The sequence below is a fragment of the Saccostrea cucullata genome, unplaced genomic scaffold (genome assembly GCF_032062105.1).
Source record: "Saccostrea cucullata isolate Sc308-1 unplaced genomic scaffold, CSIRO_AGI_Scuc_v1 ctg49, whole genome shotgun sequence".
Taxonomy (NCBI): Eukaryota; Metazoa; Mollusca; class Bivalvia; order Ostreida; family Ostreidae; genus Saccostrea; species Saccostrea cuccullata.
The window spans coordinates 823,811-850,694 of NW_026925976.1; the positions used below are offsets into that span (position 1 = coordinate 823,811).

The 26,884-nt window shown below is 32.2% G+C and overlaps 4 protein-coding genes across 6 annotated transcripts; all 4 read right to left on the reverse strand.

Annotated features, from left to right (window-relative positions):
- Nucleotides 1–544: 544 nt before the first annotated feature.
- On the reverse strand, nt 545–1,681 carry LOC134270222 (multiple epidermal growth factor-like domains protein 11). The gene is made up of 2 exons (XM_062752413.1): nt 1,670–1,681; nt 545–1,573 (listed from the first exon to the last, which is right to left on the reverse strand). The coding sequence occupies exons 1-2, from the start codon at nt 1,679–1,681 to the stop codon at nt 821–823; spliced, it is 765 nt and encodes a 254-aa protein (XP_062608397.1). The 3' UTR covers nt 545–820.
- A 1,325-nt stretch (nt 1,682–3,006) lies between these two features.
- LOC134270248 (uncharacterized) lies at nt 3,007–5,402 on the reverse strand. The gene is made up of 4 exons (XM_062752446.1): nt 5,317–5,402; nt 4,363–4,411; nt 3,675–3,842; nt 3,007–3,281 (listed from the first exon to the last, which is right to left on the reverse strand). The coding sequence occupies exons 2-4, from the start codon at nt 4,409–4,411 to the stop codon at nt 3,037–3,039; spliced, it is 462 nt and encodes a 153-aa protein (XP_062608430.1). The 5' UTR covers nt 5,317–5,402; the 3' UTR covers nt 3,007–3,036.
- A 1,967-nt stretch (nt 5,403–7,369) lies between these two features.
- On the reverse strand, nt 7,370–19,705 carry LOC134270250 (multiple epidermal growth factor-like domains protein 10). 3 transcript variants are annotated; one of them, XM_062752450.1, is made up of 4 exons: nt 19,571–19,705; nt 18,282–18,360; nt 17,746–17,926; nt 7,370–7,545 (listed from the first exon to the last, which is right to left on the reverse strand). In XM_062752450.1, exons 2-4 carry the CDS (start codon nt 18,328–18,330, stop codon nt 7,485–7,487), a joined length of 291 nt encoding a protein of 96 aa, XP_062608434.1. In that variant the 5' UTR covers nt 18,331–18,360; nt 19,571–19,705; the 3' UTR covers nt 7,370–7,484. The 3 variants fall into 3 exon arrangements, with proteins under 3 accessions (XP_062608434.1, XP_062608433.1, XP_062608432.1); XM_062752449.1 differs by lacking the exon at nt 17,746–17,926 and adding an exon at nt 7,702–7,882 and having other exon boundaries at nt 7,372–7,545; nt 19,571–19,701; XM_062752448.1 differs by lacking the exon at nt 7,370–7,545 and adding an exon at nt 17,346–17,582 and having other exon boundaries at nt 19,571–19,694.
- Nucleotides 19,706–22,801: 3,096 nt separating this feature from the next.
- On the reverse strand, nt 22,802–26,807 carry LOC134270251 (scavenger receptor class F member 1-like). The gene is made up of 3 exons (XM_062752451.1): nt 26,729–26,807; nt 25,882–26,059; nt 22,802–23,131 (listed from the first exon to the last, which is right to left on the reverse strand). Exons 1-3 carry the CDS (start codon nt 26,775–26,777, stop codon nt 22,960–22,962), a joined length of 399 nt encoding a protein of 132 aa, XP_062608435.1. The 5' UTR covers nt 26,778–26,807; the 3' UTR covers nt 22,802–22,959.
- Nucleotides 26,808–26,884: the final 77 nt, after the last annotated feature.

The following is a 26,884-nucleotide window of genomic DNA, read 5'->3' on the forward strand; positions in this document are numbered from 1 at the left end:
GATAGGAAAATAACGGAAAAAACCGTCGTCAGTTTATCAAGGTTAAATGAAACGTGAAGATAATGAACAGTATTTAGATTAAAAGTCCATAAAACAATACAAAATAGTACCTGCTATGTGCTCTTTGTCCTGATTGGAAAATAACGGGAAAAAACCGTCGTCAATTTATCAGAGGTTAAATGAAACGTGAATATAATGAACAGTATTTAGATCAAAAGTCCATAAAACAATACAAAATAGGAGCAGTGCAGACACGGACCTCCAACTTGAAAACATAGGAGGCATGAAAATTGAAGATTAACAAAAAAAATATGACTCAAAAACTATTAAACATTTATTTGGTGATTACACCAAAAGATCTTAATCACCACACATGGAATAAAACAACGAATATAGTGAAAGATTCTGTAAGAAAACCTTGTTACACGTTGTGTGTGTATATATATATATATATATATATATATATATATATATATATATATATATATATATATATATATATATATATATATATATATATATATATATAAATAACCTGTTGAGAAACCTATTCATTCCAAACATCGATCAGTTATATAAGCCATGTACAAAAAACAAAAGCACCAAATCATAATATAAAATACATCTAACACAGCAGCAAACAAAAAATGTAAATTTGCATTTAAATATTTGTATTTTTTGCCCATTTACAATGTACGTGTACGTTTTGAAATACTGTAGTTAAGCAAGTAGACTTAGACCATGGAAGTAATTTTCACTCTCTTCTCACTTTCTAATTGGATAATGTTATGTACTAATTAATTATATATGAAATTAGTTATTACAAACAGAAATTAAGCCCGGCCCTATGAAGCCCCGGGAATCCTTCCTTGCACCCATGCTTACAAACAGGAACGCTTTGATCACAACTGCCATCACCCCCACAGTTGGGGGAGCAGGTGCCTCTACATGTAGTCCCCGTGTACCCAGGCCTGCACCCATCCAAACAATGCCCATAATCCCGTGAACAGCCCCCGTCACCCCCGCAGTTAACTGGACAGGTTATGTTACACCCTGGACCAGTGTACCCTAACTGACAAGTGTGTTCACAAATAAATCCTGTCATCCCGGGCAGTTTGCAGCCTTGTAGACACCACTTTGTGGCAATGTGACAACTTCCGTCCCCTCCACATTTTGGAGGACAGGGGTCTTTACATGTAAATCCTGTGTACCCTGCCCTGCATCCATGCCGACAAAAACCAATCCTGCTACAGCTCCCATCGCCTCCACAGTTCGGTGAGCAGGTGTCCTCACATTTCATGCCTATATATCCTGTCTTGCACCCATACCGACACGTATCATCTGTTCGTCTACAGCTCCCATCGCCTCCACAGTTTGGTGGACAGGTGCCATTACATTTAAGGCCAGTGTGTCCTATCTTGCATCTACTCCAACAATAGCCACTGTATTTTTTACAGGACCCATCTCCACCACAGTTAGAAGGACATGGAAGATCACAGTTAACACCGTGATATCCTGGCAAACATTCCGTGGTATTAGATATAATAGCAGCATCAGTGGGAATCGCCGAGGACTACACACCTATTGTATATAGAAACAATGAAATTTAAATGTTTACATTAATTTTCTAATTATATCATTAGGAAAAGTGGTTTTATTGTAACTCAACAATTGATATCATTGAGAAAAAACTTTATATATAATATAGTACATGCCTTTATAAACCATTTCAGCAGAGACAAACATAAATACCAGCATCGCCATCGTGAGACGTAATTATTCTAAATGAAAAAAAAAATAATAAAAGTAATCTTGATATAATACTTTTGGTTATATATTCTCATATTTGACCGAAAAAGGTAACACATGTACATGGCAGATCTCAAGAATATTATTTCATAGTCTGGTAAGCTTTAGCGGAGATGTTTATAAAATTTAATTTACAACTGTTAAAAAACTTAATATTAAAAAAAAATTGTACTGAATAGATAGGTATTGAACGTGTAAAATTTCTGAAATGTGCAAATCATTTAACTACTGAATTTTTAAAATCGAAAATCGGGATTAGACATGCAAAAATATAAAAGAGAACAAAAGCTTGGGATCTTGATAACAATTGCAAGTTTTGCACACTTGAAATAAAAAGAAATTGTCCAACCCGTGAAATAGATTCCTGAATCTAATTTCAAGACAGGGAAAATCCTTATGTATTTCATTTTTATAATACATGTACAATAAAGGGTGTTAGACAAGTGTAATAATTAAGGAATTAAACAAGCATTCAAAAACGAAGAGTACACAGTTAACGTAATGTAATATTTGAGGATCATACATCAAAATAAACGGTATTTGACTATTTGTATAATTCATTTTCTTTAGTTATATTATATTGTAGTTTTTATTACTTTTATAATCAGTTAATAAGACATGTAAGTGATCAATTATATCATATCTTCATTAGATAATTTAAGGCTTCGACATCGCTATAATATAAAAAAAATTATATTGTGCTAAATTTCTACACCAACATTCTATTTTCTGTTGAATTGATTTTTATGCCCAGAAGGACATTGCACTGCATCTTAGTTTAAGGCTAAAATAATAAAATACGAGGTTTAATCATTATATATGAGGTTCAATAATTAACGATAACCTTTTATCTTACCGCTTTACGAAGTTTTGTTCAGTTCTATTGTAAAGCCCTGTATATAAATACCATATGGAATGTTTTTCAAATCAATTACGCGGTTATAGTCACGTATGTTCCAACAGGATACTTTTCCTACTGTGCGAGAATTGAAGCAGGTGTGCTACAACGAATATCAAAATAAAATGAAGTGCGTACTTCAATGTACTTTGTCTTAGTACAAGTGTAGGTAAAGATTCATTGTGATAAAGTTTGGTCCGATCCAGATTACAGTCAATAAAATAAAAAAAGGAATAAAATAACTTTTCGTTGAAAAATCATGGAAATTTTGTGAGTGAAATTGAATAAAAGTAACGAAATTTTTTTCTTTATTATTTTATTAAAAATCATCATGCATCACAAATTGTTCTTTCACAGATGTATCCCATCCTAGGGGTCGGACGAGAAGCAATATAACCCCATTGCAAATCACTTTTGAAAATGACAGCAAAGTTTCTGACCACGGTTTGAGGGATAATCCTGCTTGTTGATCTTTCGATGGGAAAACTGTTATAAATCATTTCAGAGCCATCTGCCCAGGACCAGGCGCCATTTTCTGATTGTCCGCCGATAAACCAACCGTCACCACCCATATCTGTTTAAAATAATTACCAAATTTTAAACAAAAGAAATTTGAGAAATAAAATAAGTGATTTAATTCGTCAAATGTACATAGCCGTAAGCATATTTCTGTTCATTTTTTATTTTAACGATCGGCAAACTAAGCTCTTTTTTCTAATTAAAATTCCAATCTTTTTTATAGGTTGGAATTCCTGCATACAATGTACATCAAAATATCTTTTTTGATCTTATTCAAAATGCATGTATAATCTTCATTTAAGACTCGGGAAAGATTTTTATGGGTTTTAGGCATCTTTATAAATTCCACATCAACAAACTTAATGTTTATTGTTTTAAATACCATCCGTAAATAATTAATCAGTGAAGTTTCTCATTTTCAACTTCTTGTTTGAAAAATTAAACTTACTGCACTCTCCGGCAAGAAAGGTTTTCAGAGCTTGGTCTTCGTTTCTGTTCTCAATTTTGACCAGGTCCCAACCTCTGGTTCTGCGACACTCATCTCGAGCCTGGGTCCAGCTGGTGACAAAACTGGTATAATCCACGATACGGTATCGGCTACTGCCTCTTGTAGTGTCTGCAAAAATGTTTTAAATACATTATAAGTATAGTAATTTAAATTATACATGTACATAACAAATATAAACACCGAAAAACATAAAAAAAAATCTTAAACATTATTTTGTTCTCCGTTTAAAACGTTGATTTCATTTTTCAAAATGATAATTAAAAAGAAAAAAAACACATGCATTCTCCTTTCATTTTGAAAATTCAAGAAGGTATTTATTCTTTTATTCGTTTTCTTTTATGTTTAACAATTAAATGATTAAAATTGTCGACTCTCAAATTAATGATTTTTGTTTAACGTGTCATTTGCAAGGTACAAATGCTAAAATCTATTGAAATCAGCATTATTTAATTGATCTGGTAAACACTTAACATGAAACATTGTAGAAAGAATGCATGTACATGTATAATTTAAATTACTATACTTTAGTATACTTATTGTACATTGTATTTGTAGAAGTCAGGGAGTTATCCAAAAGCAACAGAGTGTTTGCTAGTAAGACTACCCAACACTATTAAGAGTAGCTTACCTATCATAAATACAGCAAAGAAAACGACAAGGAGAACCCTGGACTTCATCTGATAGTAAAAAGTGACATGTATATATCAAAATGATTAAATTATTAGGAAAAATACAGCTTATCATACGTTTGAATTTTTAAGGTGATAATCTCTAAAAAAAAAAATACCTAAGGGACACAATGGTATTTGAAAATTACGTGCAGTAATCAAGCTAACAGTCTAATTAAACTAAGATTAAGTGCAATAAAGAAGTAAGTATTCTCTGAAGACAAAACACATCTGTAGTACGTACAAGTGTTCATTAGTACAGATTGTATGCGTTTATGCATAGTCGAGTAAACGGGGAAAATCCACAGACAATAGAGTTTGAAAATAATTGTATACTGATATATTGAAATCTCAATCAACATTATAGTAAAGATAGATTGTTTTTCCTCACATGGACATTGTATCATCAATAGAATTTGCAAACTATTGATCTTAAGCGAAACTTTTTATCCGTGCATCGTCAACTTATTTGTCCACATGTCGCTTAATAATATTTTTTCAACCTTTTACATCAAAACATTGTAGAGAAATACTAGAATACTAGTACTTTGATTCACATTATATTAAAATGTTGCTGTATTTACAGCGTAACAATTTAGAAGCATTTTTTGTTTTAGATTATGAAAATTAGAAAATACAATTGTTACCTTTCAAATAAAGTCCAAAAGTATACAAATAGGACAAAACGGTCTCATCCTACTCTAATATTAGACAAGTTGTTTAAGACATGTTTAAATTAAAACATCAATTATACCCTTTGCTATTTGTGCTTGACAAGGTTTTACCTCTATGAGATTCTTGCAATCAAGAAATTAATGGAAATTTGCTACTTATAATTATAACAACAAATTAGTTATTTATGAGTTCATATAACAATTCAATTAAAATACTCTCAAGATATTTCGTTGACATACCTCAGTATCTTCTAAATCCTAGACAACATTGTAATATTTCAAAATTTCTTTTATATATATCTGAGAGAGACAGCTACTCCTTTGCGCACGTGATCTGAAATCCAATAACTGGCACAATTAATTAATTAGATCATAATAAACACCATGATTTATCTCTCGAAAAACACAAAATAAGAATGCACACTTCGCACTTTTACGATTTTTGGAAATTTGATTCGGAAATCCAATGTCACCTAAGGGATATATTTTTTCTTTGTTTTTCACGTTTCATTATTAAACATCTGCATTTTATATTTCAAAATATCAAGTTACACATGTTCTTTGTCTTTCATAAATTTGTTCGAGAACCAAAGAAGACAGATTCTTATTAATTATGTTAATTAAATAAGATTCAGTTTTCTCTGTACAATTAACATGGATAGCAGTTAAGATAAGTCTTGATTTGTTTTGAGAGGTGTAATTAATTTGCTTAGGCTACTCGAGGCATTTTTCTCTGTGATTTTGTAAAATTTTGCGAGCATCTTTAAATTTATTTTTGACTCAAGTTATCATTCATTCTTTAAAAAGTTTTTTTATATAGACGGAGAATTTTTAAGGCAAGATATGACTAAATAATTCATGATGAAAAATAAAAAGATTTCCATTTAATTCGCGATACTTCTTACAAAAATATTTTCATATTTAAGTTATTTTTTTTTCAAATCTTGAACGCAAAAATATGACAATTTTAATTTCTAAACTAAGATTTATACATCAAGGGTAAGATAATTATGCAATTTTCAATCTGATTGAAATTAGATCCTTTGATCCGCTCACGTAAATCGCTACACAAGCGATTTATGTGAACGGATCAAAGGATCTAATTTCAATCAGATTGATGCAATTTGAAAAAAAAAAAAAAAAACTTTAAAACTTGTTTATATTCTGTGATTTTTATTTTGATATATTGATAATCAAACTTCTTGGGCTTTTAATTTGCCTGTAATAACAAGTGGATTTAATTCAAACTTTCTCATCCAATGTCATATACCGGTATATGATTTAGTAAGGCGTTATTCTCTTAAAAGTTACTTAATTTTACATAAGAAAATAAATACTTTAGTTTGATATATTTAAAAAAACTATAACCACTGTCCCTATCAATGAATTAAGAATATACGGTATTTGCTAATCGTCTTTCACATATTGTTATTGCATTAAAACGTCCTGAACAAATAAAAATAGCTTTAATCACAACTTTGTAATTGGACAGGTGATGTTTTCTTCCTATTCTTTATATGCTTATTTTGTGTTACGGAATTGTTCTGCTTATATAATTAATTGCTGTTGTTGTAAGCTTTATATGTTTATTCTAATATCTACGTGTTTTTTTTCATGAAAATGTAAATTATTTTCAATGATTTTTTTTTTTATAGGATATTATAAGTTTATCTTTCATTTCTCTATAAGATAACTGGAAGTTAAGTACGCAAAATTACACCTTTAAATGAAGGAATATATACATCTTGTTTCAGTAGCTGATAGAAAGAAAAAAATCCTCTCACTCTCTGAAGGTTGCAAGCACTGAGTCTGAAAACTGCAGTTGTCCACCGGCAAGTGGTTTACTGTACTCAATATTAGTATATAATTCTCGAAACAAACTTCAACAAACAAACGAAAACCTATTTAAAAACGTATGTATATAGGGTCATTTGCATATCTATTTACTGTACATTTCATTCGTTTTATGGCTTCAAATACCAAGCAGATACTGTAAACAAACTATTATTCGAGTCGTCTTTTATTCGCGAACCATCAATTGTATTGAAATCAATCCGCGACGATTAATTTTCACGATTACGGAAACATTTTCTACAAATTTTATTTTAAATAAATGATTTGCAGCGATTAATATTCGCGGTTTAACACAGGTCGAGAAACTCGCGGATATTTCTCGCGCGAATGAAAGTTGGTTTATAGTATTCAGAGAACACATCAAGAGAGACAGATTAAGTTTTTATTACATGTTTACAGCATTCGTGTCATCCTTTAAAAATATTCTTAGAATTGCTAAAACTGAACGATATCTTCTTAAATATTTTATCGGCTCTTAGAAAATACAAAGAAAATCTTATTCTTGAAATGTAGTTTAAAAACTGTTTGAATAAACTATTCTAAAAAAGTTTTTTTCAAAAGCAGAAGTACGTAGAGGAACCAGGTTTGCATCCATCATCACAAAATGAAGTATACCTGTTTAAAACAAGAAATATCGATCAATCATAAAATGCTGGAGTAGACAAAAATAGATCTGAAAATTATGTGTTCCATGATACGGATGAGATGGCGATTGAAAAAAGATTCAAAATTATCATAAGGATTAGAAACCTAATCCTAGATGCTACATGCCTGTTACACTTTCCTGATCCGGCACAGTAACGAGAGCAGGCCTTGTCACATTCAAAACCCCAGTACTTTGGCAAGCAACCGCTAGAGCAGAATCCAGTGTATTTGCCACAAGCGCCGTTTCCTCCACAGAATTCACTACATTTCTTGTCACAGCTCCATCCATAGAACCCCACCGGGCATGCTAGTATCACAAATACATGTTATGGTATTGTGCTTAGAATTTTTATATATCAACACTAAAATTGTCCAATGTGTGCATAAATTATCTTTGGGTACAGGAAAATTGTAAATATAATTCGAAAATTCATTCTACGTAAGGCGTATGGTTTATCGGTAAGCGTACCTGCAAGTGGATTTAAAAATAAATATCAAAATTTCATTGATAACCTAACTTCGGAAACAAAAATGGCGGTAAGGAGCAGGAAAGATACTGGTAGCAGTATCATTCTTCACTTGTTGCTTTGATTTCTTGTAATCTAAAAGCCTAAGAAATATAATTATTAAAGTGACTTTACGTTCAAAATATCTTGAAATATTCAAATTTGTTCAAGTTCTGCTAAAAATAACCCAATTAGTGATGCATACACTCCTAAATCACTTGTATCCACCTTCGAAATTTTGGGAGGGGGGGGGGGCTTTAAAATTTGTGTCAATAATTATTGCAGATTTTTTTTAAAGTTGATTGTTCAATGTTTTCTATCTTTACTTTTTTATATTTTAAGAAAATATGCCCATTCATTTAGAATAAAAATTATCTATTCTAACAATCATTTTTGTGGAACGACCTTCCTAATGACGTAAAACAGGCCCAGTCCATGGACATATTTTGTGGAAGTATTTTGTTAACACATATGATTGGCCCCATGAGAAAAGGTCCGCGATAAAGGCTAGACGTGTCAAAACGTATAACACGTGTAAAAAAAAAAAATCTGCGACGACGCTCACCGTCTGCAACGTCACGTCTTTATGACGTTATTTCTCTGTTCTAGAAAAATTGCCATAAGGACCTTTTGTCGTGGTGGCAATCATATAGAACAAAAGAAGTCTAGAATTCTAAGATCTTTCAAATGATATCACGAAAAAAGGGTTGGCCTCTAAAATAAGGGATCTAGAGGGACCAGAATTTTTTTCCTGATATCTTTTAAAGTATTGAGAATTTGTAAAACATTAAAGAAGCAAATTTGTTCAAAACGTCAAGCTAAATCTATTGGGGTCAACGGAATACGCCCGAGGACATCACTTTCGACCAAACCGGAAGTAGTCAAAAATGAATATTTTTCCAATTCTTGACAGGTTTTAGGGTAACATATGTCACTGAAAACATAAAACTTTATTTTCCTTCCGTCGACGTTACTTTTGGTCAAATCGGAAGTAGCAAAAATGGCTTACTTTTGCACTAATTAACATATATTTAGAGGATTAAAACATTTTTGGACGCTATTACTTTTTTATTCTTAAATGAAAATTACTTCCGGTCAAACAGGACGGAAGACCTACTCGTTGTTTTGCAACGAACTTTGCTGTAGTTATTATAATTATTGCGTCGCCCGCGTAGCGTCTGCTCTATAGTCGCAAAGTAAGGAGTTGATCCTTACGTCGCGGGTTCAAATCCAATTGTGGGAAGAAGAGACCGGCCCTTTGGCTGGGACCTTATAAACCGAGGTCCCGTGTCGCAGTAGGTGCTGGTACAAAAAAGATCCCTCGCTGCTCAATGGCGCTGAGTGCCGAGTATAGGACAGAATTCTACACCGGCACGTGGATGCGTCTCCATAGGAGTGAACAATTCTCGAGAGGGACATTAAACAATATACAACCAACCGACTATCATTGCCTTTACGAGACGTGGGTTTTCCATTACTCTTAGACGTATTTTCTTCGCTTTTCTTTTTTGTAGGAAAGGGGGTATTGATAAAACACAATTTTGTTTAGATATATGATCATGGACCATATGCTTGAATGATGTAAAATGATATGCATGTTCAAAATCTAAGTACTCATTTTATTTCTTACACGGATGTATGTCAACGTTTGAATGTTAATGTTTGATAGATAGAGATGAATATAAGAACGGGTTCATTTAAAATGCTTATTTGTTTAGCAGAGTTAGTGAAGTATAAAATTATAGCATCATCGCGTTTGAACAATAAGAAATCATTCTTTTTCAAATTTAATTTTTCCATAAAATATAAGTAAATTTTAAAGCCCATGATCAATAGGAAACTGCACTGAACATTTGAAATTTCAAACTTTATACTTAAAAAAAGAGAACACTTTTTACATATATTTAATATTGCTCATTAAACCCATTTCTTAGTGACAAAAAGATTATTTGATCCTCATTATAACCTTACAAGTCCTGAAGGAGAAGAGTATTACACTTACTAATCACGAATCTAGACCACTAAATTTCGGATACATTTTTAATTCTCTTCAGAATTATAAATTGGGAAAAAATAAATTTTCAATGAAAATCATTACTAAGTTACTTCTTGAAACTTAAAGCAAACTTATCTGAAACATTCAGCCGTTAAAAGTAAATGCTTCAGTGTAGATAAAACTTACCTTCCGTCTTGCTTGTCTACTCTTTGGACAAATGATGTTAAACGTTGCTTTAAGTACTACTGAACATTATTAGTACCAACTAGTTCCGGGATGAATAGATGATTTTGATATGGAATCCTTGAAATGAATTTCTTTCGTAAATTAAAAAAAATGCTTTTGTAGACAGTCTACTCTTCTGAAAGTTTCTTCAAATTCAAATTATCGTAAGGTCGAACTTTATTTTTAAATGAGATTGAAATGAAATTCGAGATAAAAAATCCAGTAATCATATCAAAAAAGAAGTGGAACAAACACGGATCTCAAAAACAACAAAGGAGTGGAACAAACACGGACCTCAAAAACATCAGAGATTGGTTAAGAGACATGGAGGAGTGAGCATCTCCTGCAAAAGCGTATAAATCTGCCGTATGTTTCTTGTCATGATAGGGAAATAATCGGATAAAAATACGTGTACAACTCAGTGTGTAAATAATGGCAATCAATATGACAAACCGTATTTGCTGACAAGGTCATTGTATCGACCATAAAAGTTGAAATGAAGACTTTAAAAGAGACTGCTGATATTCTTCCTTCATCAGTTTGTTTGTCAATAATTTAATACATGCACCTTGTTTGTTAGAAATTTGTTCATACGTAGAACATGCTTTTTCCTTTTCGAATCAACTGAAAGTTACATGTATGTACTCTGATTTCAAGTGACAAAGATAAATTACTGCATACGTAAGGGAAACTGACGATTGAAAAGTTAAAGTCATCACGTTTATCATAAAGCTTTGTTGTTAGACAGCCATTAACGTCTTTTTCAAGTAGCAGATCCAAAACTGAAACAGATGTGTCAGACTCTGTGGTATCTTTTATTTCAATTTCACCGGGATATATCATGTCGACATAGGAATGGAAATAACTATTGATAAATATCAAACATTTGTATATGAAATGTTCAACAGTAAATCACCAAAAATGGCAAATCCAATACAAAAAGACATTTGCAATATCCTAGTGCAAAAGATTTTAAGAACATCTACATCCAGAAATTTATTTGTAGACAAACATCTCGTTTTCTTCAAAACATTTGTACATGAACGAGGTAGATCCATTCCAGGAATGTTAAAAAATATATTCAACGGCAATTTCAATTTTAAAAGAGAAAGACATATTTTCTGATGAAATGACCATATCGTTAGATGCATTGCTTGAGTCCTCATGTTTGGGACAGGGATCACAAACTTTCATCTCTTTCATACACTTGCCTTCACCTGAATCCCCCATATTCCCATGATTTTTTTTTCAATTATTCTATGCTGCTGTTCATTGTTTGTTCAATTGTAGGATCAAAATGTAATAGATTTGCGGCATGTTCTTCTCGGTTATTAGCTCTTCCTCAATCTCAGCTTCATACAAGCAGATCGCCTCTGTTTTTTCCAAAGAATGGTTCGTATAGTGTCCCTTAAATCCTGATTGTTCACAAAGATTTGTGATAGCTTTTGTCAATACTTGATCACCAACTTCAGAATCTGCATATCTGGAGGTTTCTGTTTGTGCCTACCTTCCTCAGAGTATTTACCACTTTTTGGTCTGTATTTTCAATTAAGAAATATATGCAGCCATCAGATGAGGACATCTTTACTCATTACGGGTTAGATGGAAGAAGTCAAAAATCAAGTGATATATTTCAATCTAAATTTACCTGACACTATCTATTCAGTTCAACAATATATATATTTTTCACCCTTTTGTTTTCATCTCTCACTCTCCAGACAATCAGGTGCGATACATTACCATGAAAAAGAACCATCACCTGGGACAGTTTATAAAGTAAACAATAAAAAAAATGTTTTTAGTAGGATAAAGCCCCAAACCTGTTCTTTCTGTGAGAGAAAAAACTATTCTCGACCCTCAGGGCCTCAAATAGTGTTTTACTTTTATAGAAAGGACAGTTTACTTAATTGACAATCCGTCGTCTATATATGTTAATGTCGAGTTGAATGCCACAACAAGCATTTTCTTTTTTCACGTATAAAACAAAGTTGCACTAGTAGAACAAATTCTGCTTCATATGAATGAAAAAAAGGTCTGCTTATAAATTTAAAAAGAACAAAATAAAAAGAAAACGGCAGAAAAGGCAAATGAAATTCCAGATGAGTGCTTGTTACTTGCAAGAATAAATAACCGAACAAAATTGAATTTAATTTGTCACATAGGCTGACATCTGCTCAAAAATTGAAACATACAAATGGGATTTGTACAGCAGCTTTCGTTGTTCCGGCATAGATTGATTTTTATTTGAGTACTTCAATATTGTTTTAATTTATAATTAAAAAAAATTGCGATTTTTGTGGACAGACTACCTTGTAGGGAGTTATTACAGATCTTAGCGATAAATAAATGATCATCACGAGGTCGAGATTTATTCTAAAATAATTATTAGCACTAAAATAAAGAGAAAATGCAATTCAAATTCCAGATGGATATATTTTATTTGCAAGAATGGATGATATGAGAAAAAAAATAAATTTCAACCTTAGTTTTTACCAGGATTGTTATATGCAGAGATTGTAAGTTTCAAAATTGATTTACACAAATGTATATAGGTTGTTTACACCTGTGCGGTAGTTGATATATGTAAACTACAGTTAGATCATAGGAAAAATTTTCATTGTATCGAAAAGCTAGGAAACAAGTACATGCAGATTTCTCTTGTTGTAGAAGACATTAGCATTATAAATTCTGAGTTACATCCACTAAGATAGAAAAAGTTCTCTTTGTCACAGTTCATTTGTCCAGGTTGGTTGTTTCTTCGACTGATAAACAGCTAACATATCACTTCAAAATATATTCTTCATAGACTTTAAGAAAATTACATAATTTCGAGAAGTTTTTTTTTAATGTTATGAAAATTTAATAAACCATATGCGAATACAAAGCTAGGTGCATATACTGTAATTGCTTTCATGGTATTGTTATATATCACTTAATCTTAAAAGACAAAAACTTGTTTCATATTCGATTTTATTTTATTTACAAATTATAGGTGGTAAGATATTATCCATTCAAAGAAGTATCCCGTCCTTGGGGTTGGACGAGGTCACTTAATCCTAGTGGAGAACATCATGTATGTTAAGGCAGCACACAGATCAGAATGCGGCAAATTAACAGTCTTTTTGCTATATGTAACACTGATAAATCGGAAAAGTCATGGATAAAACTTGTGCTATCATTATGCATTCTATAGGCTTCAATGGGACTAATGCTACAGGAAGCACTACACCAGGAAGTCATCATGTGACGTCTATAAATAGAAAAAAGTTTGCCTTGATGAAAAAGTGAAAAGTTCAACACTACCCCGGGGATAATAACAGAGTCTGGCACTTTCCAAAAGCAATAGAATAAGAACGTTCGACATAAGGAAAAACTAAGTTTCAGAGTATGCGGCGTAGTGTTGAACTTTTCCATTTTTAGCTCACCAGGGGCCCGTTTTACAAAAGAACTTACGACTAAGACCAAAAACTTCAGATTATTGTAAAATTGATAATTCTCTTTGAAATTGTTTGTGTAAAAATATCTTACCATATTCCTTTTAAAAAGTTAAAAATAATGTTCGATATAATGTTAATTAAAAAGGTATATGAAGAATCAAATTTGGTCGTAAGTCGTAAGTCCTTTTGTTAAACGGGCCCCTGAGCCGAAGGCTCCAGTGATTCAGCTCAAGTAAGCTTTCTGATCAAAATTTGTCCATTGTCGGTCGTCGTCGTAGTAAACTTTTCACATTTTATTCTTCTTCTTAAGAGCCACTGGGCTAATTTCAACCAAATTTGCCACAAGGTATCTTTTGGTAAGGGGTATTGTAATATGTTCAAATGAATGACAAGACCCTCTTTCTAGGCGAGATAATTATGAATTCGGGAAAATTAATCTTTTAAAAATCTTCTTCTCAAAAGCCAAGGGGCAAAAAAAAACATCCTCAGGTAGCGTAGATTCACGTTGGTTCAAATCATGACCACTAGGGGAAAGGGTGGGGCCACAATAGGGTATCAAAGTTAAACATAGGAACACCTAGGAAAATCTTTTGAAAATCTTCTCAAGAATAGCCTGGGCAGTGGTGGAAGCATCCTCTAGTAGAGCAGATTCAAGTTTGTTCAAATCGTCACCCCCGGGGGTAGGGTGGGGCCAAAAAGGGATATCAAAGTTTATCATAGGAAAACACGTACATACGAAAAATCTTTGAAAATATTCTTCTCAAGAACAGCAAAGCATTGATTGGTCATAGTTATATGAAGGCATGCTGTGGTAGTGTAGATTCACGTTTATTCAAATCTTGACCCCAAGGGGTAGAATGGGGCCACAATGGGTGATCAAGCTTTTATGTAGGAAAACATAGGTAAAATAATAAAAATCATTTTCAAGAACAACAAAGCCATTGTTTATCATTAATATAAAAGCATAAAAAAGTATAGACTAAAGTTTATTCAAGTACCCCTTTCCCCACCCTGAATCCACTTTCACTAGAATATTCAAACTTTTCAATACTGAACTGATTTTTGCTTAGCTAGTTGATCAGGTGAGCGATGTGGCCCCTAGGCCTCTTGGTTTGTTACGAACAACGAAGGTAAAGGCTGATCGGGGGTTAATACACTGTATGCTTTTATTGTACGAAGAAATTGTAGAGTGATATTAGCATTCCTTACTCATTAGCCTTTTTCCAACATAAATCACAAATGATAATCATTCTAGACATGTTTTGATTCATTTCTATAACCTCAAAGCAATCTTTAAATATAGATTTTAAGAAATTATTATTATAATATATAACGTTCACGTCATATAACTTACTAGGACGTCATATTGTATAAGCAAGTTGAATATTTAGTTGTAGCCTTAACATACTATTCCTTTGTATATGAATCTTTCGATTGGAAAATTATTACAAATCATTTCAGAGCCCTCTGCTCAGGACCAGGCGCCATTCTCTGATTTTCCGCCAATAAACCAGTCGTTGGCAACGCTATCTGTAAAAAACGAAAGTAAGAGATACAGACAAAAATCACAATGAAATGGATAGCTAACATATCTCATCATTCTTACCTTTTTTTATCTTTTAAGCAAACTTGAAGGACAGAGAGCGATTGAGAGAAAGTTACATGTATGTACTAAAGGATTTATTCGTCTTAGTGTACAAAATGTTCTTTGATTTGATATATAGATAATCAACCGGAGGGGGATCAACCGAGATTTGAAGAAGCTAACTATTTTTTGTAATGAAATATAAGGGAAAAAATGAACAGTGTTCAAGCTAAAAAGTTGATTGGACAATACACATTTAGGAGCAGAACAAACACACGGACATCTAAACATAAAAATTAAAGGTAGAATCCTGTGCAGTCTCCCCTTCACCGATCATACCCACCTTGTGTTCCTTGTCATGATCGGGAAATAACGGTCAAATCCGTCGAAAATTCGGTTTGTATATAATTGCCTAACAATTGTTATCAAAAAGTCAGCCAACATATGACTTATAAGAATGTATTTTCCGACAAGGTCATTGTATATATCTATCATCAAATTTACGAAATGACTTTAAACAAGACTGCTGATGTTCTTTTTTATCATCTTCCGTGTAAATATTTTACCTCGTTTTAGAAATCGTTTAGACTTAGAGCATGCTCTAAGCATTGATATAAACCCTCTCATACAAGTTAGTGATGGAGGTTAGTTGCTGCATAATGAAGGGAAGTTGACGATTGGAGTAAAATATCTAAATATGAAATTAATGTGTCAGATTCTGCGGTATCTTTTATTTCAACCATACCTGGATATATCGTATCAACGTAAGAAAGAAAGTAACCATTGTTTATTGATAATTAGTCGGTGAGATATCTAAATGTCGAATTGTTGCCCAAACCAAGTGTCTTTTACGTACAAGATTTTGAAATAAAGAAATCTGTTTCATATGAATGCACAAACAGATCTGATCCGCAAATAACGGGGTCCAGCTGGTATCAATGGGAATTCCAATAGATTGTTGGAATTAAAACCTGTTCTCCAAAAACCACATACTAGTTATTTTCAATCGGAAAACAACGTTATTTATATCAAAGTGATTATCATTTCAGAAGAAAGAGACAAGTAGAAAAAAAAGTTATTTAGTTTTTATATTAAAAAAGATCATTTTAAATTTGCTAAAATATTGATAACTTTTGCATGTAGTATAAACGCACATCATGATTTTTGTTTTAGAATATTGGAGTAACGAGTCAATCTACAATCTTCACGTCAAAGAACAAATATGACATGGAAAGCAATTCTTCGGATAAGACTGTATAAATCAAAGTATCTTGCTGCAGTAGCTGAAAGAAAGAAAAACATTCTCTTACTCCTTTAAGGTCTTAAGTGCCGAGTATACGTCTGAAAATTGCAGCCGTCGACCGGCAAGTGGCTGTACTCAATATAAGTTAATAATTCCCGAAAGAAATTTAAACAACAAACAAACAAAAACCTACTAACCAATTTATGTGTGTACATGTACATCTATGGTCATTTGCCTCTTCATTTACTGTAGATTTCATTTATACTGAGCTGTTTCGTTTTACATGATTTTTTGGAATTATAAAGTTCTTGATCATACACGTTACACTCAGAGACAAATTCAGAATTTCGTTTACCAAAACATAAAACAAATTAATATTTTTTTTTACAATATTCAGGGGTTATTTTCTTGAATGAGTTGCCAATTCGTATTAGGAATTCTCAATCCCTTGCAATATTTATAAAAGTAGTGTTGAAATTTTTTTTAATTATGAAGCGTACTGGTTCTACATGAAAATATGTTTTTCCTTTCCTTTCAATGAAATGTCAATATTAAATTTATTTTGTTGTAACATAGTGTTCATATTTTATTGCTTCATGTTTGTGATTATTGTCTTTGTTGAATAAAACATTGTATATGTGTTATAAAGAAAGCTCCGAGGAAGACTCTGGCTTGCACTAATCGGATAACCTTCTATAAATAAAATAAATAAAGTATTATTATTATTACATTCGTCTCATCCTTTGAAAATATTCTTGGAATTGCTAAAACTAAACGATATCTTCTTAAATATTTTATTGGCTCTTAGGAAGCAGCAAACTGTTTGAATAAACAATTCTATTACAAGTTTTTCCAAGAACATGTGTACCCAGAGAAACCAGGTTTGCATCCTTGAAGACAAAAAGTAGTCACTTTATCACAACTTCCGTTTCCCCCGCAGTTTGGGGGACATGTGTCATCACATGAGAACCCAGCATATCCTGGCTTACATCCATCATCACAAAATGAATTATACCTGTGTAAAACAAGAAATATCGATTGATCATAAACTGCTGGAGTAGACAAAACTAGATTTGAAAATTGTGTATTATATGATACTTTGAATGGTTGTGATGGCGATTCATAAAAGATTTACACTTATCATTAGGATAAGAAATTTAATCCCAGATGCTACATACCTATTACACTTTCCTGATCCGGCACAGTTACGAGAGCAGTTCTTATCACACTCCAAATCCCAGTACGTTGGCAAACAACCGCTAGAACAGTATCCAGTGTATTTGCCACAGGCGCCGTTACCTTCGCAGAAATCACTACACTTCTTGTCACAGTTCCATCCATAGAACCCCACGGGGCATGCTAATAACACAAATACATGTGATGGTATTGTGTGTTTAATTTTTTTAATTAAAGCTGCTAAAAATTATCCCGTGTGTGCATAACGTATCTTTGGGTAAAGGACCATTGTTATTTCAATGAGAAAATCTATTCTACATAAGTCGTATGATTTACCGGTAAGCGTACCTGCAAGTGGATTATGAATAAGATTTTTTGTTTTTATTATTTGCGTTTGACATACTGAGAATCTTCATCTCTTTCTATCTTAAAAATAAGTATGCAATGATAAATTAATAAATAATACGTTTTCCTTCTATTGCAATTTTGGCTTAGTTTTACAATAACTATTAAATACAAAATTTCCTTGATAACCCACCTTCAGAAACAAAAATGGCGGCAAGGAGCAGGAAAGATAGCAGTATCATTCTTCACTAGTTGCTTTAATTTCATATAATCTAGAAATTAAGAAAATTAAATTAAAGTAATTTTACGTTCAAAATATCGTTAAATATTCACATTTGCTAAAGTTGTGCTAGGAGTAACCTAATTAGAGATGCCTACACCCATTAATCACTTATTTTCCACCTCTGGAATTTCGGGGAAGGGGACTGTCAAATTTGTATCACTTGCAGAATTTTTAAGTCGATTGTTCAATGTTTCTTATCTTCACTTTTTTCATACTTTAAGAAAACATGCCCATTAATTTAGTATAAAACTTATCTAGCAATCAATGCGTCGCTCGCGTGGCGTAGTGGTTAAAGTTGAGTTGATCCTTAAATGACGGGTTCGAATCCCACTGTGGGACATGTAGACCGTTCCTTCGGATGAGACCGTATAAACTGAGGCTCCGTGTCGCAGTAGGTACTGGCACGACAAAGATTCCTCCCAGCTCAATGGCCCTCAGTGCCGAAAACAAAATTTGCAGCCTTCCAGTGTCAGTTGGTGGCGTCTCCATATGAGTGAAAATTTTCGAGAGGGACGTTAAACAATATACAATCAAACAACCAACAATCATTGCCTTTACGAGATGCAGGTTTTCGATTAATTTTAGACCCCGACTTTCCGCTTTTCTAATTTGAAGGAGAGGGGGTATTAATAAAACACACTTTGTACAGATACAGTGTACATGATCATTAAACGTTTTAATTTTAAAATGTGATATATTGAGATCGATATAAGAACGGTTCATTGAAAATGCTTATTTGTTTCGCAGGGTTAGTAAAGTAAAGAATTATAGCATCAACGCGTTTTTTTTACATTTCATTTTTCCACAAAGTATAAGGAGATTTTAAAGCCATTGATTAAAAGGAAATTGCACTGCACACTTAAAATTTCGAACTTTACACTTTTATTTTAAATAAGAAGACACAAATTTTTATGTTAAATTAATATTGCTCTTAAATTCTTTTTAAGTGACTAAAAGAATACTTGATTCTCATAATAACCTTGTTGGTCCTGAAGGAGAAACTAGTATTACAGTTACTAAACACGTGTCTTGATCACTGAATTTGGAATACATTTTTTATTTTTCATTAGAATTTGAAATTGGGGAAAAAATAAAGTTTCAATGCAAATTATTATTAAATTACTTCCTGAGATTCAAAGCAAACTTATGTAAAACATTCAGCCATTATAAGTAAATGCCTCAATGGGGATAAAAATTACCTTCCGTCTGGCTTGTTATTAACTTGTTGGACAAATAATGTTGCTTTAAGTACTACTGAACATTATTAGTTCCAACCTACTATAGTTAGAATTTGTCACGTAGGTTGACAATGATACATGAACATCTGCTCAAAAATTGAAGCATATAATGGGATTTGTATAACAGCTTTTCAAGAAAAAAAACCCATATTGTTCCGTCACAGTTTCTGATATGGAATCCTTCAATACTGTTTTTGATTCATAATTTGTTTTTTACAAAGTGCATTTGTAGATAGTCTACTCTTTAAGAAATTTCTTCAAATTCTTGTCGTAAAGAAATGACCGCGAGGTCGAACTTTATTTTTAAATAAAATATATGGTGACAACGAACAGTATTCGAGCTCAAAAGTCCAGTAAACATTACAAAAAAGGAGCGGAGCAAACAAGGACCTCAAAAACATCACAGGTTGGTACCATGGAAGAGTGAGCATCTCCTGCCAAGCGGTCAAATCCGCCGCATGCTTCTCGTCATGATTGGAAAATAATGGAAAAAAAATCCGTGGACAACACAATGTGTAAATACTCCAGTAATGGCCTAATAATCAATATTATTTATATTTGCTGAAAGGTCATTGCATCGACCTTAGAACTTACGAAATGATGACTTAATTAAACGAAACTGTTAACAAAGGTATGTTACTGACTATCTAATGGAAGGTAACAATTGAAAAGTTAAAGTCATCACGTTTATCATAAGGCTTTGCTATTAGATTACCATATGTCTTTTCCTAGCAGATGTGTCAGACTCTGTGGTACCTTTTATTTCAAGCTCACCGGAATAATTCGTGTCAACATGAAAATGGAAATAACCTTGTTAATTGACAATCCGTCTTCAATATATCTAAATTTCGAGTTGAAAGCCACAACAAGCGTTTCTCTTGTTCACGTATACAATTTTAAACAAATTCTGTTTCATATTAATACGAAAATAGAACTGCTGATAACTTTAAAAAAGGCCAAAAAAAAAAAGATTGAGAAAGCAAATCAGATTCCAGATTGGTGATTGTTACTTGCAAGAATGGATTATATAACAAAATTGAATTTAATTTGTCACAGGTTGATATCTGCTCAAATATTGAAACATACATATGTGATCTGTATAACAGCTTGTGCTGTTCCGGCATAGATTGATTTTTATTTTGATTCCTTCAATGTTGTTTACAATTCATAATTTTAAAAGATCCGATTTTTGTGGACAGACAACTTTGTAAGGAGTACTACAGATCTTAGCGGTAAAGAAATTTGAACACGAGGTCGATATTTATTCTTAAAATAATTATTAGCACTAAAATAAAGAGAAAATGCAATTCAAATTTCAGATGGATATATTTTATTTGCAAGAATGGATGATATGAGAAAAAAAAAATAAATTTCAACCTTAGTTTTTACCAGGATTGTTATATGCAGAGATTGTAAGTTTCAAAATTGATTTACACAAATGTATATAGGTTGTTTACACCTGTGCAGTAGTTGATATATGTAAATTACATTAATATCATAGGAAAAAAATTTCAAAAAGCAAATAAAGAAAACAAGTATGTCTTTTGCAGATTTTTCTTGTTGTAGAAGACCTTTGCATTATAAACTCAGAGTTACATCACTATGAAAGAGAAAGTTCTCTTTGTCACAGGTCATTTGTCAAGGTTGCAATTGATTGGTTCTTCGACTGATAAACAGCTAACATATCACTTCAATATATTCTTCAGAGACATTCAGAGAATCACATAGGTTTGAAAAAATTTTTTAGAATGTCATGAAAGTTTTATAAACCATATGCGAATGAAATGCTTGGTGCATAAAATAGCTTTCATGATATTGTTATTTTCTCACCACGATTTGAGGGTTTATCCCAGTGATTGTGGATTTTTCTTATGTGTTTCTATTGGAAAAAAAAGTTATAAATCATTTCAGAGACGTCTGTCCAGGACCAGGCGCCATTTTCTGATTGTCCGCCAATAAACCAGCCGTCACCCCATATCTATTTAAAAGAAATGCTAGAGTTCCAGACAAAAATCATAATGAAATTTTAGTGCATAATAAATATTTTTTCCCCTATAATATTTTTCCGTATATCATACTTTGTCTTTCCTTTCAAGCAGAGATTTATAGTAATGATGGTCTCCCCTCATTATAAACACTGTCAGTGAGAATTAAATTGTTCATTGTATATTGTTAATTAATGATAAAATATGCCACAGCATAATAAAACATAACACTACTTTCATTAGATTGTTTTTAATTAGCCTGTGAAAACTAAATGACATTCATTTGTCATCTTACCTTTGTGTGGCATAACATTCAGCATTTTGTTGTTGATATTTTTAAAGAAAAAAAATGTTTTATAATACTCTCGATAATTTTATGCAAAGAAGTATTTATAATCAAATCACCATTTCTTTCATCCTTATAAATGTTATCAATGCATCATCTATTAAAGAGAATAAATCTACATATCCTGTGTCTAATTCACTCGAATTGTACTGCATATAAACCTACTTTACCAAATATTCTGAAATGATTCAGACAGCCTTCCAACTTGGATAAATTTACCTTGACATTTTTTCTGAACTGTTGCCTGACGCATTTAACCTATTTATTTTTTATATAATCTAAACTGGTATGATAAGTGTTTCAAATTCGTTGGAACACATTTGTGATCTATATTATGTCAAATGGAAGATCATTTCAGAATAAAGAGACAAATAGAAAAAAATATTTAGTTTTCATCAAAGAGCGTTAATTTTAAATTTGTTTAAATATCGATTACTGTTGCTTGTCGAATAAACGTACATGATGATTGTTATGCCAAAGTGGTACAAAACAGGAACCCTAGAGTCGTGCAGTAATGAGTCGATCTTGACGTCGAAAGAATGAATCTCACATAGAGACCGTTTCGTATTGCCGTAGATGCTAAAAAGAAAAAAAAGCATCTTACTTCTTAATGGACACAAGTGCCGAGTGTATGTTTGAAAATTGCAGCCGTCTATTGGCAAGTGGTGGTACTCAATATAAGAAAATTATTCCCAAAATGTACTTAGACAAATAAAAACCTATGTATCAAATTAAGTGTTTACAGTTATAGGGTAATTTGCTTCTTCATTTACTGTGAAATTCATTTGTAATAAGCTTGTTTGTTCTTCAGTCTCAAAATACCAAGCAGATATTTAAAAAAAACACATATAGAGAGACGGGTATAATTTTTTTTATTACATGTATACAACATTCTTTTCATCTTTGAAAATATTCTTGAAATTGATAAAATTGTACAGTATATAATAAAACATTTTATTGTTTCTTAGGAAGCGGGTATAAATGTAGTTAAAATGCTGCTTGGATAAATAATTTTCTTATTAGTTTTTCCAAGAACAGTTGTACCCAGAGTAACCAGGTTTGCATCCATGAAGACAAAACGTAGTAGTTATGTCACAACTTCCGTCTCCCCCGCAGTTTCTGGGACAGGTGCCTCTACATGAGAACCCCCTGTATCCTGGCTTACATCCATCATCACAAAACGAAGTATACCTATGACACAACAACAAAAATAAGATGCTCATGGACCCTAACCGCAGATTTCTTCTCCTATATTTTCATATGTAAAGCTGTCATATGCAAAGCTTTGATCACCTGTTCTTTGCACAACAGGTGCCATGTTTTGGAGAAAATTGAATCTAAACGTTCTGAAGATAGATGCTTCTATATTCATATGACATATTTTGGCTTAGTATGTTCTTGAAAATAGACTTTAAAAGATGTCTGAAACTCTACCCTGTGGCGTGGGGGGTTGGAGTTGATTTGAGCAAAATTGAACCTACACTACCTGGGTATGCTTCCATATTCATTTAACAAATGCATGACTATTGTTCTGGAGAAGAAGAATTTCAATGATGTTTCATATACGGTTTATTTGTATAATTTTGACCCATCCAACTACTGGGGAATGCCTTGAACAAATGTGAATCGCCAATACTTGGGGATGCTTCCATGTCAGTTTGACTTATTGCTTTGTTTTTGAAAATATTTTTCCTGCACTTTCCTATGTAAGACTTTGATCCTCCACTGTGGCTCCACCCTACCTCAAGGGGTCATGATTTGAGCATTATTGAATATTCACTACCTAGGAATAATTCCGCATCAAATTGACTATAATAGTAACTTTGTTTTTTTTTTTTAAGTTTGTTAATTTAAAATGATTAATATTTTATAGAAAACTTTTATTGTGGTTCCACCATACCCACGGGAGTCATGATTTGAACAAACTTGAATCTTATAACAGTACATGAGGATGCTTCAGATTGAACATGACTAATTCCGACTTTGTTGTGCTTAAGATTTTTAAAGATGATTCCATTTATTATACTTCTGTTAAAATGTTTCCTTTATAAAGTTCAGAAGTTAAAATAGCTATCCTTTATAGTTCACGCATAGCAAAGCTATACCCCGGGGTATAGTTTTAATTTGCTATCCACCCTCGGAAAATTTTCATACAATTGTTGCCTCCAAATTTTGATTTCCAGCGATAAATCTATTGACTGATGATAAATCTTTAAATGATGATGTCATAATGACTTAAGTAGCATTGTGACGTCACCAGGATTTCAGATTATTCTTGCAGAATAATCTTAATTCAAAAAAATTCAAACCTCAGAAATTATATTATACATCAGTATAAAAAGCGCTTATGCACTGGTTGTGAGTAGGATAGCTCTTTTATCAAACCCTTGACAGGAACTATTCCCCTCGGGCAAGCCCTCGGGGAATAGTTCTCTGTCGCGGGTTTGATAAAAGAGCTATCCCACTCACACCCAGTGGACGTATAATATCTTATATTTGCATATCCACTGCTCTCTCTCACTATGAACCTGCAGACTTTAACTGCATTCATAGCTCTATGAACGCAACTGCTCTTGCTATGAGTGCTCTCATTGCTCTTTAGCACTCGTGTAGTACAAGCTCTTCTACACTCCTAAGTCGTGTTGAGAAGTATATATACGAAGTGTTTAGTCAAAGGAATAAATGTAAACTTTTTAATAATAATTTTTGGAAAAAAAGAAATTCAGAACAATTTAGAATTGCTGTTTTATATCTTTAAAAATTTAATTTTTGCCAATGTATTTAATTGTATAATAAAATTTTTTTAAAATTGAAAAGAATTGCCATATTTTTATTTTTTCTTATCATATTTTTGCATATTTGTACAAAGAACGATAACTCTTCACACAAGGGTGATAAAACATTCAGGAAAAGCAAAATTTCTTTAATTTAATAGTTTGTCTATTTCAAGAACAGTTTCAGCTCTTAAAAATAAATAGGAAAAAAAACATATAGAAAAACATTCTGGAGTTATAATGATTATTAAAGCATTCTCTTTTCATCAAACGGCTGTATTATTGATTTTTGTCAGAGGGTTTCAATAACGTTGATCGATGACGTCACATCTGCATCAAAACAAAAATTAAGAGAATGTAACGACGGCGCAGATTGTATCTAGATAACTGTGTTTTAAAAGAGGCTACTACTTTATAAATTGTTTGTGATTTATTAGAGAAAAGGTGCAATGATCAGGTATACTAATTTTAAAGCCGTGTGTTTTTCTTTACTGAAGACAACAAGCCACATCCTTACGTAAGCCAGGATTTCCTCTGATATTCTTGACAACATCAAAGAATGCAAATATAAGTAATAAACAACGATTATTTAGTGAACATGGCGTTATGAATAGCAATAGCTCTGCTGGCATATTATCCATGATGCGCTAACGCGCATCATGGAATATGCCAGCAGAGCAATTGCTATTCATAACGCCATGTTCACTAAATAATGTTGTTTATTTCTTAAATGTAAAACTTAATCCTCCATTGTGACCCAATCTTATGCTTGAGTTCCTGATTTGAACAAACTTCATTCTTCAAGTTTCTAGTCCATTATTTCTTGAGAGGATGATTTAAAAAAGTTTACATCTAATTCTTATTAATTTTTAATTATTTCCATTCATTTCAACTGAAAAATTTGAATATCCCTTCACACAAGGATGCTTTTTGACAACGTTGGTCAAAATTGGCCCAGTAGTTCTTAAGACGATGACCCAAAAATGTTTTACAGACAGACAAATTAACAGACGGACGCCAGATAAAATGTAGTCAGAAAAGGAGAGCTAAAAATCACTGATTATAAAATACTGTAGCAATTCAAATGGATTTGTGTCCCCATGAAATTTTATTATTAATGATTATGATTCATGTTTATAATAAGGATTATAATTCCAATTTACATACCTGCTACAATTTCCAGATCCAGCACAGTTAGGAGAACAGGTCTTCTTACACTTTAAACCCCAGTACTTTGGCAAACAATCACTAGAACAGTATCCAGTGTATTTGCCACATGCACCGTCTCCTCCACAAAAACCACATTCCTGGTCGCATCTCCAGCCATAGAATCCCACCTGACAGGCTAAACAATCAAATTTACACAAACAATGTTTCTCTGTGTTACTGATTATTCATTTAAAACGCTACTAAAATTATATAATGTATACATAGATAATATTTACATATATGATGCAATATGCCATGCAGGATGCATGGACTAACAACTTCAAAGTAATATAAGGTGGAAAAAAGTATCCAATGCTTGTATGCATTTTCTCAATTCTTTTTGTTTTTTAGGAATGAAGTTTAGAAAATTATTGTACGAGTTTTGTAATTGTTAATGATTTTTGTTAAAAAATAATTATTAAGGGTTTAGTAGTGTTACGTTTTAACACGTCTCTTCTCAATCATATCTTCATTTCTTTGATAAATGTTTATAAAGAAACCTATTTCGAATTATACATGTGTATATATAAGTTATAAAATTGTAATTATTTAATTTAATTTCCTTTTCTACGGAATACATTCGGTTGGGATTATAACTTACAATTACTAACATTTTTTTCAGCATTTGTCATACTGAGAAAATACATATATATACATGTACACATCATAATGATTTATTGCTTCACCTCTTCTATTTGAAAAAATGGTATGCAATTTATTAAAAAAAAAATAATTATTCCAATTTTTTCTTTAGTTTGTTATTTTTGTTTAGTTGTAAGAATACAAACTCTTATTGATAACCTACCTTCAGAAACAAAAATAGCGGAAAGGAGGAGGAAAGATAGCAGTATCATTCTTCTCTAGTTGCTTTGATCTCTTAATATCTAAAAATAAAGAAAATAATTACAGTGATTTTACGATTAAACTATTTTGAAATATTCATATTTGCCAAAGCTCTGTC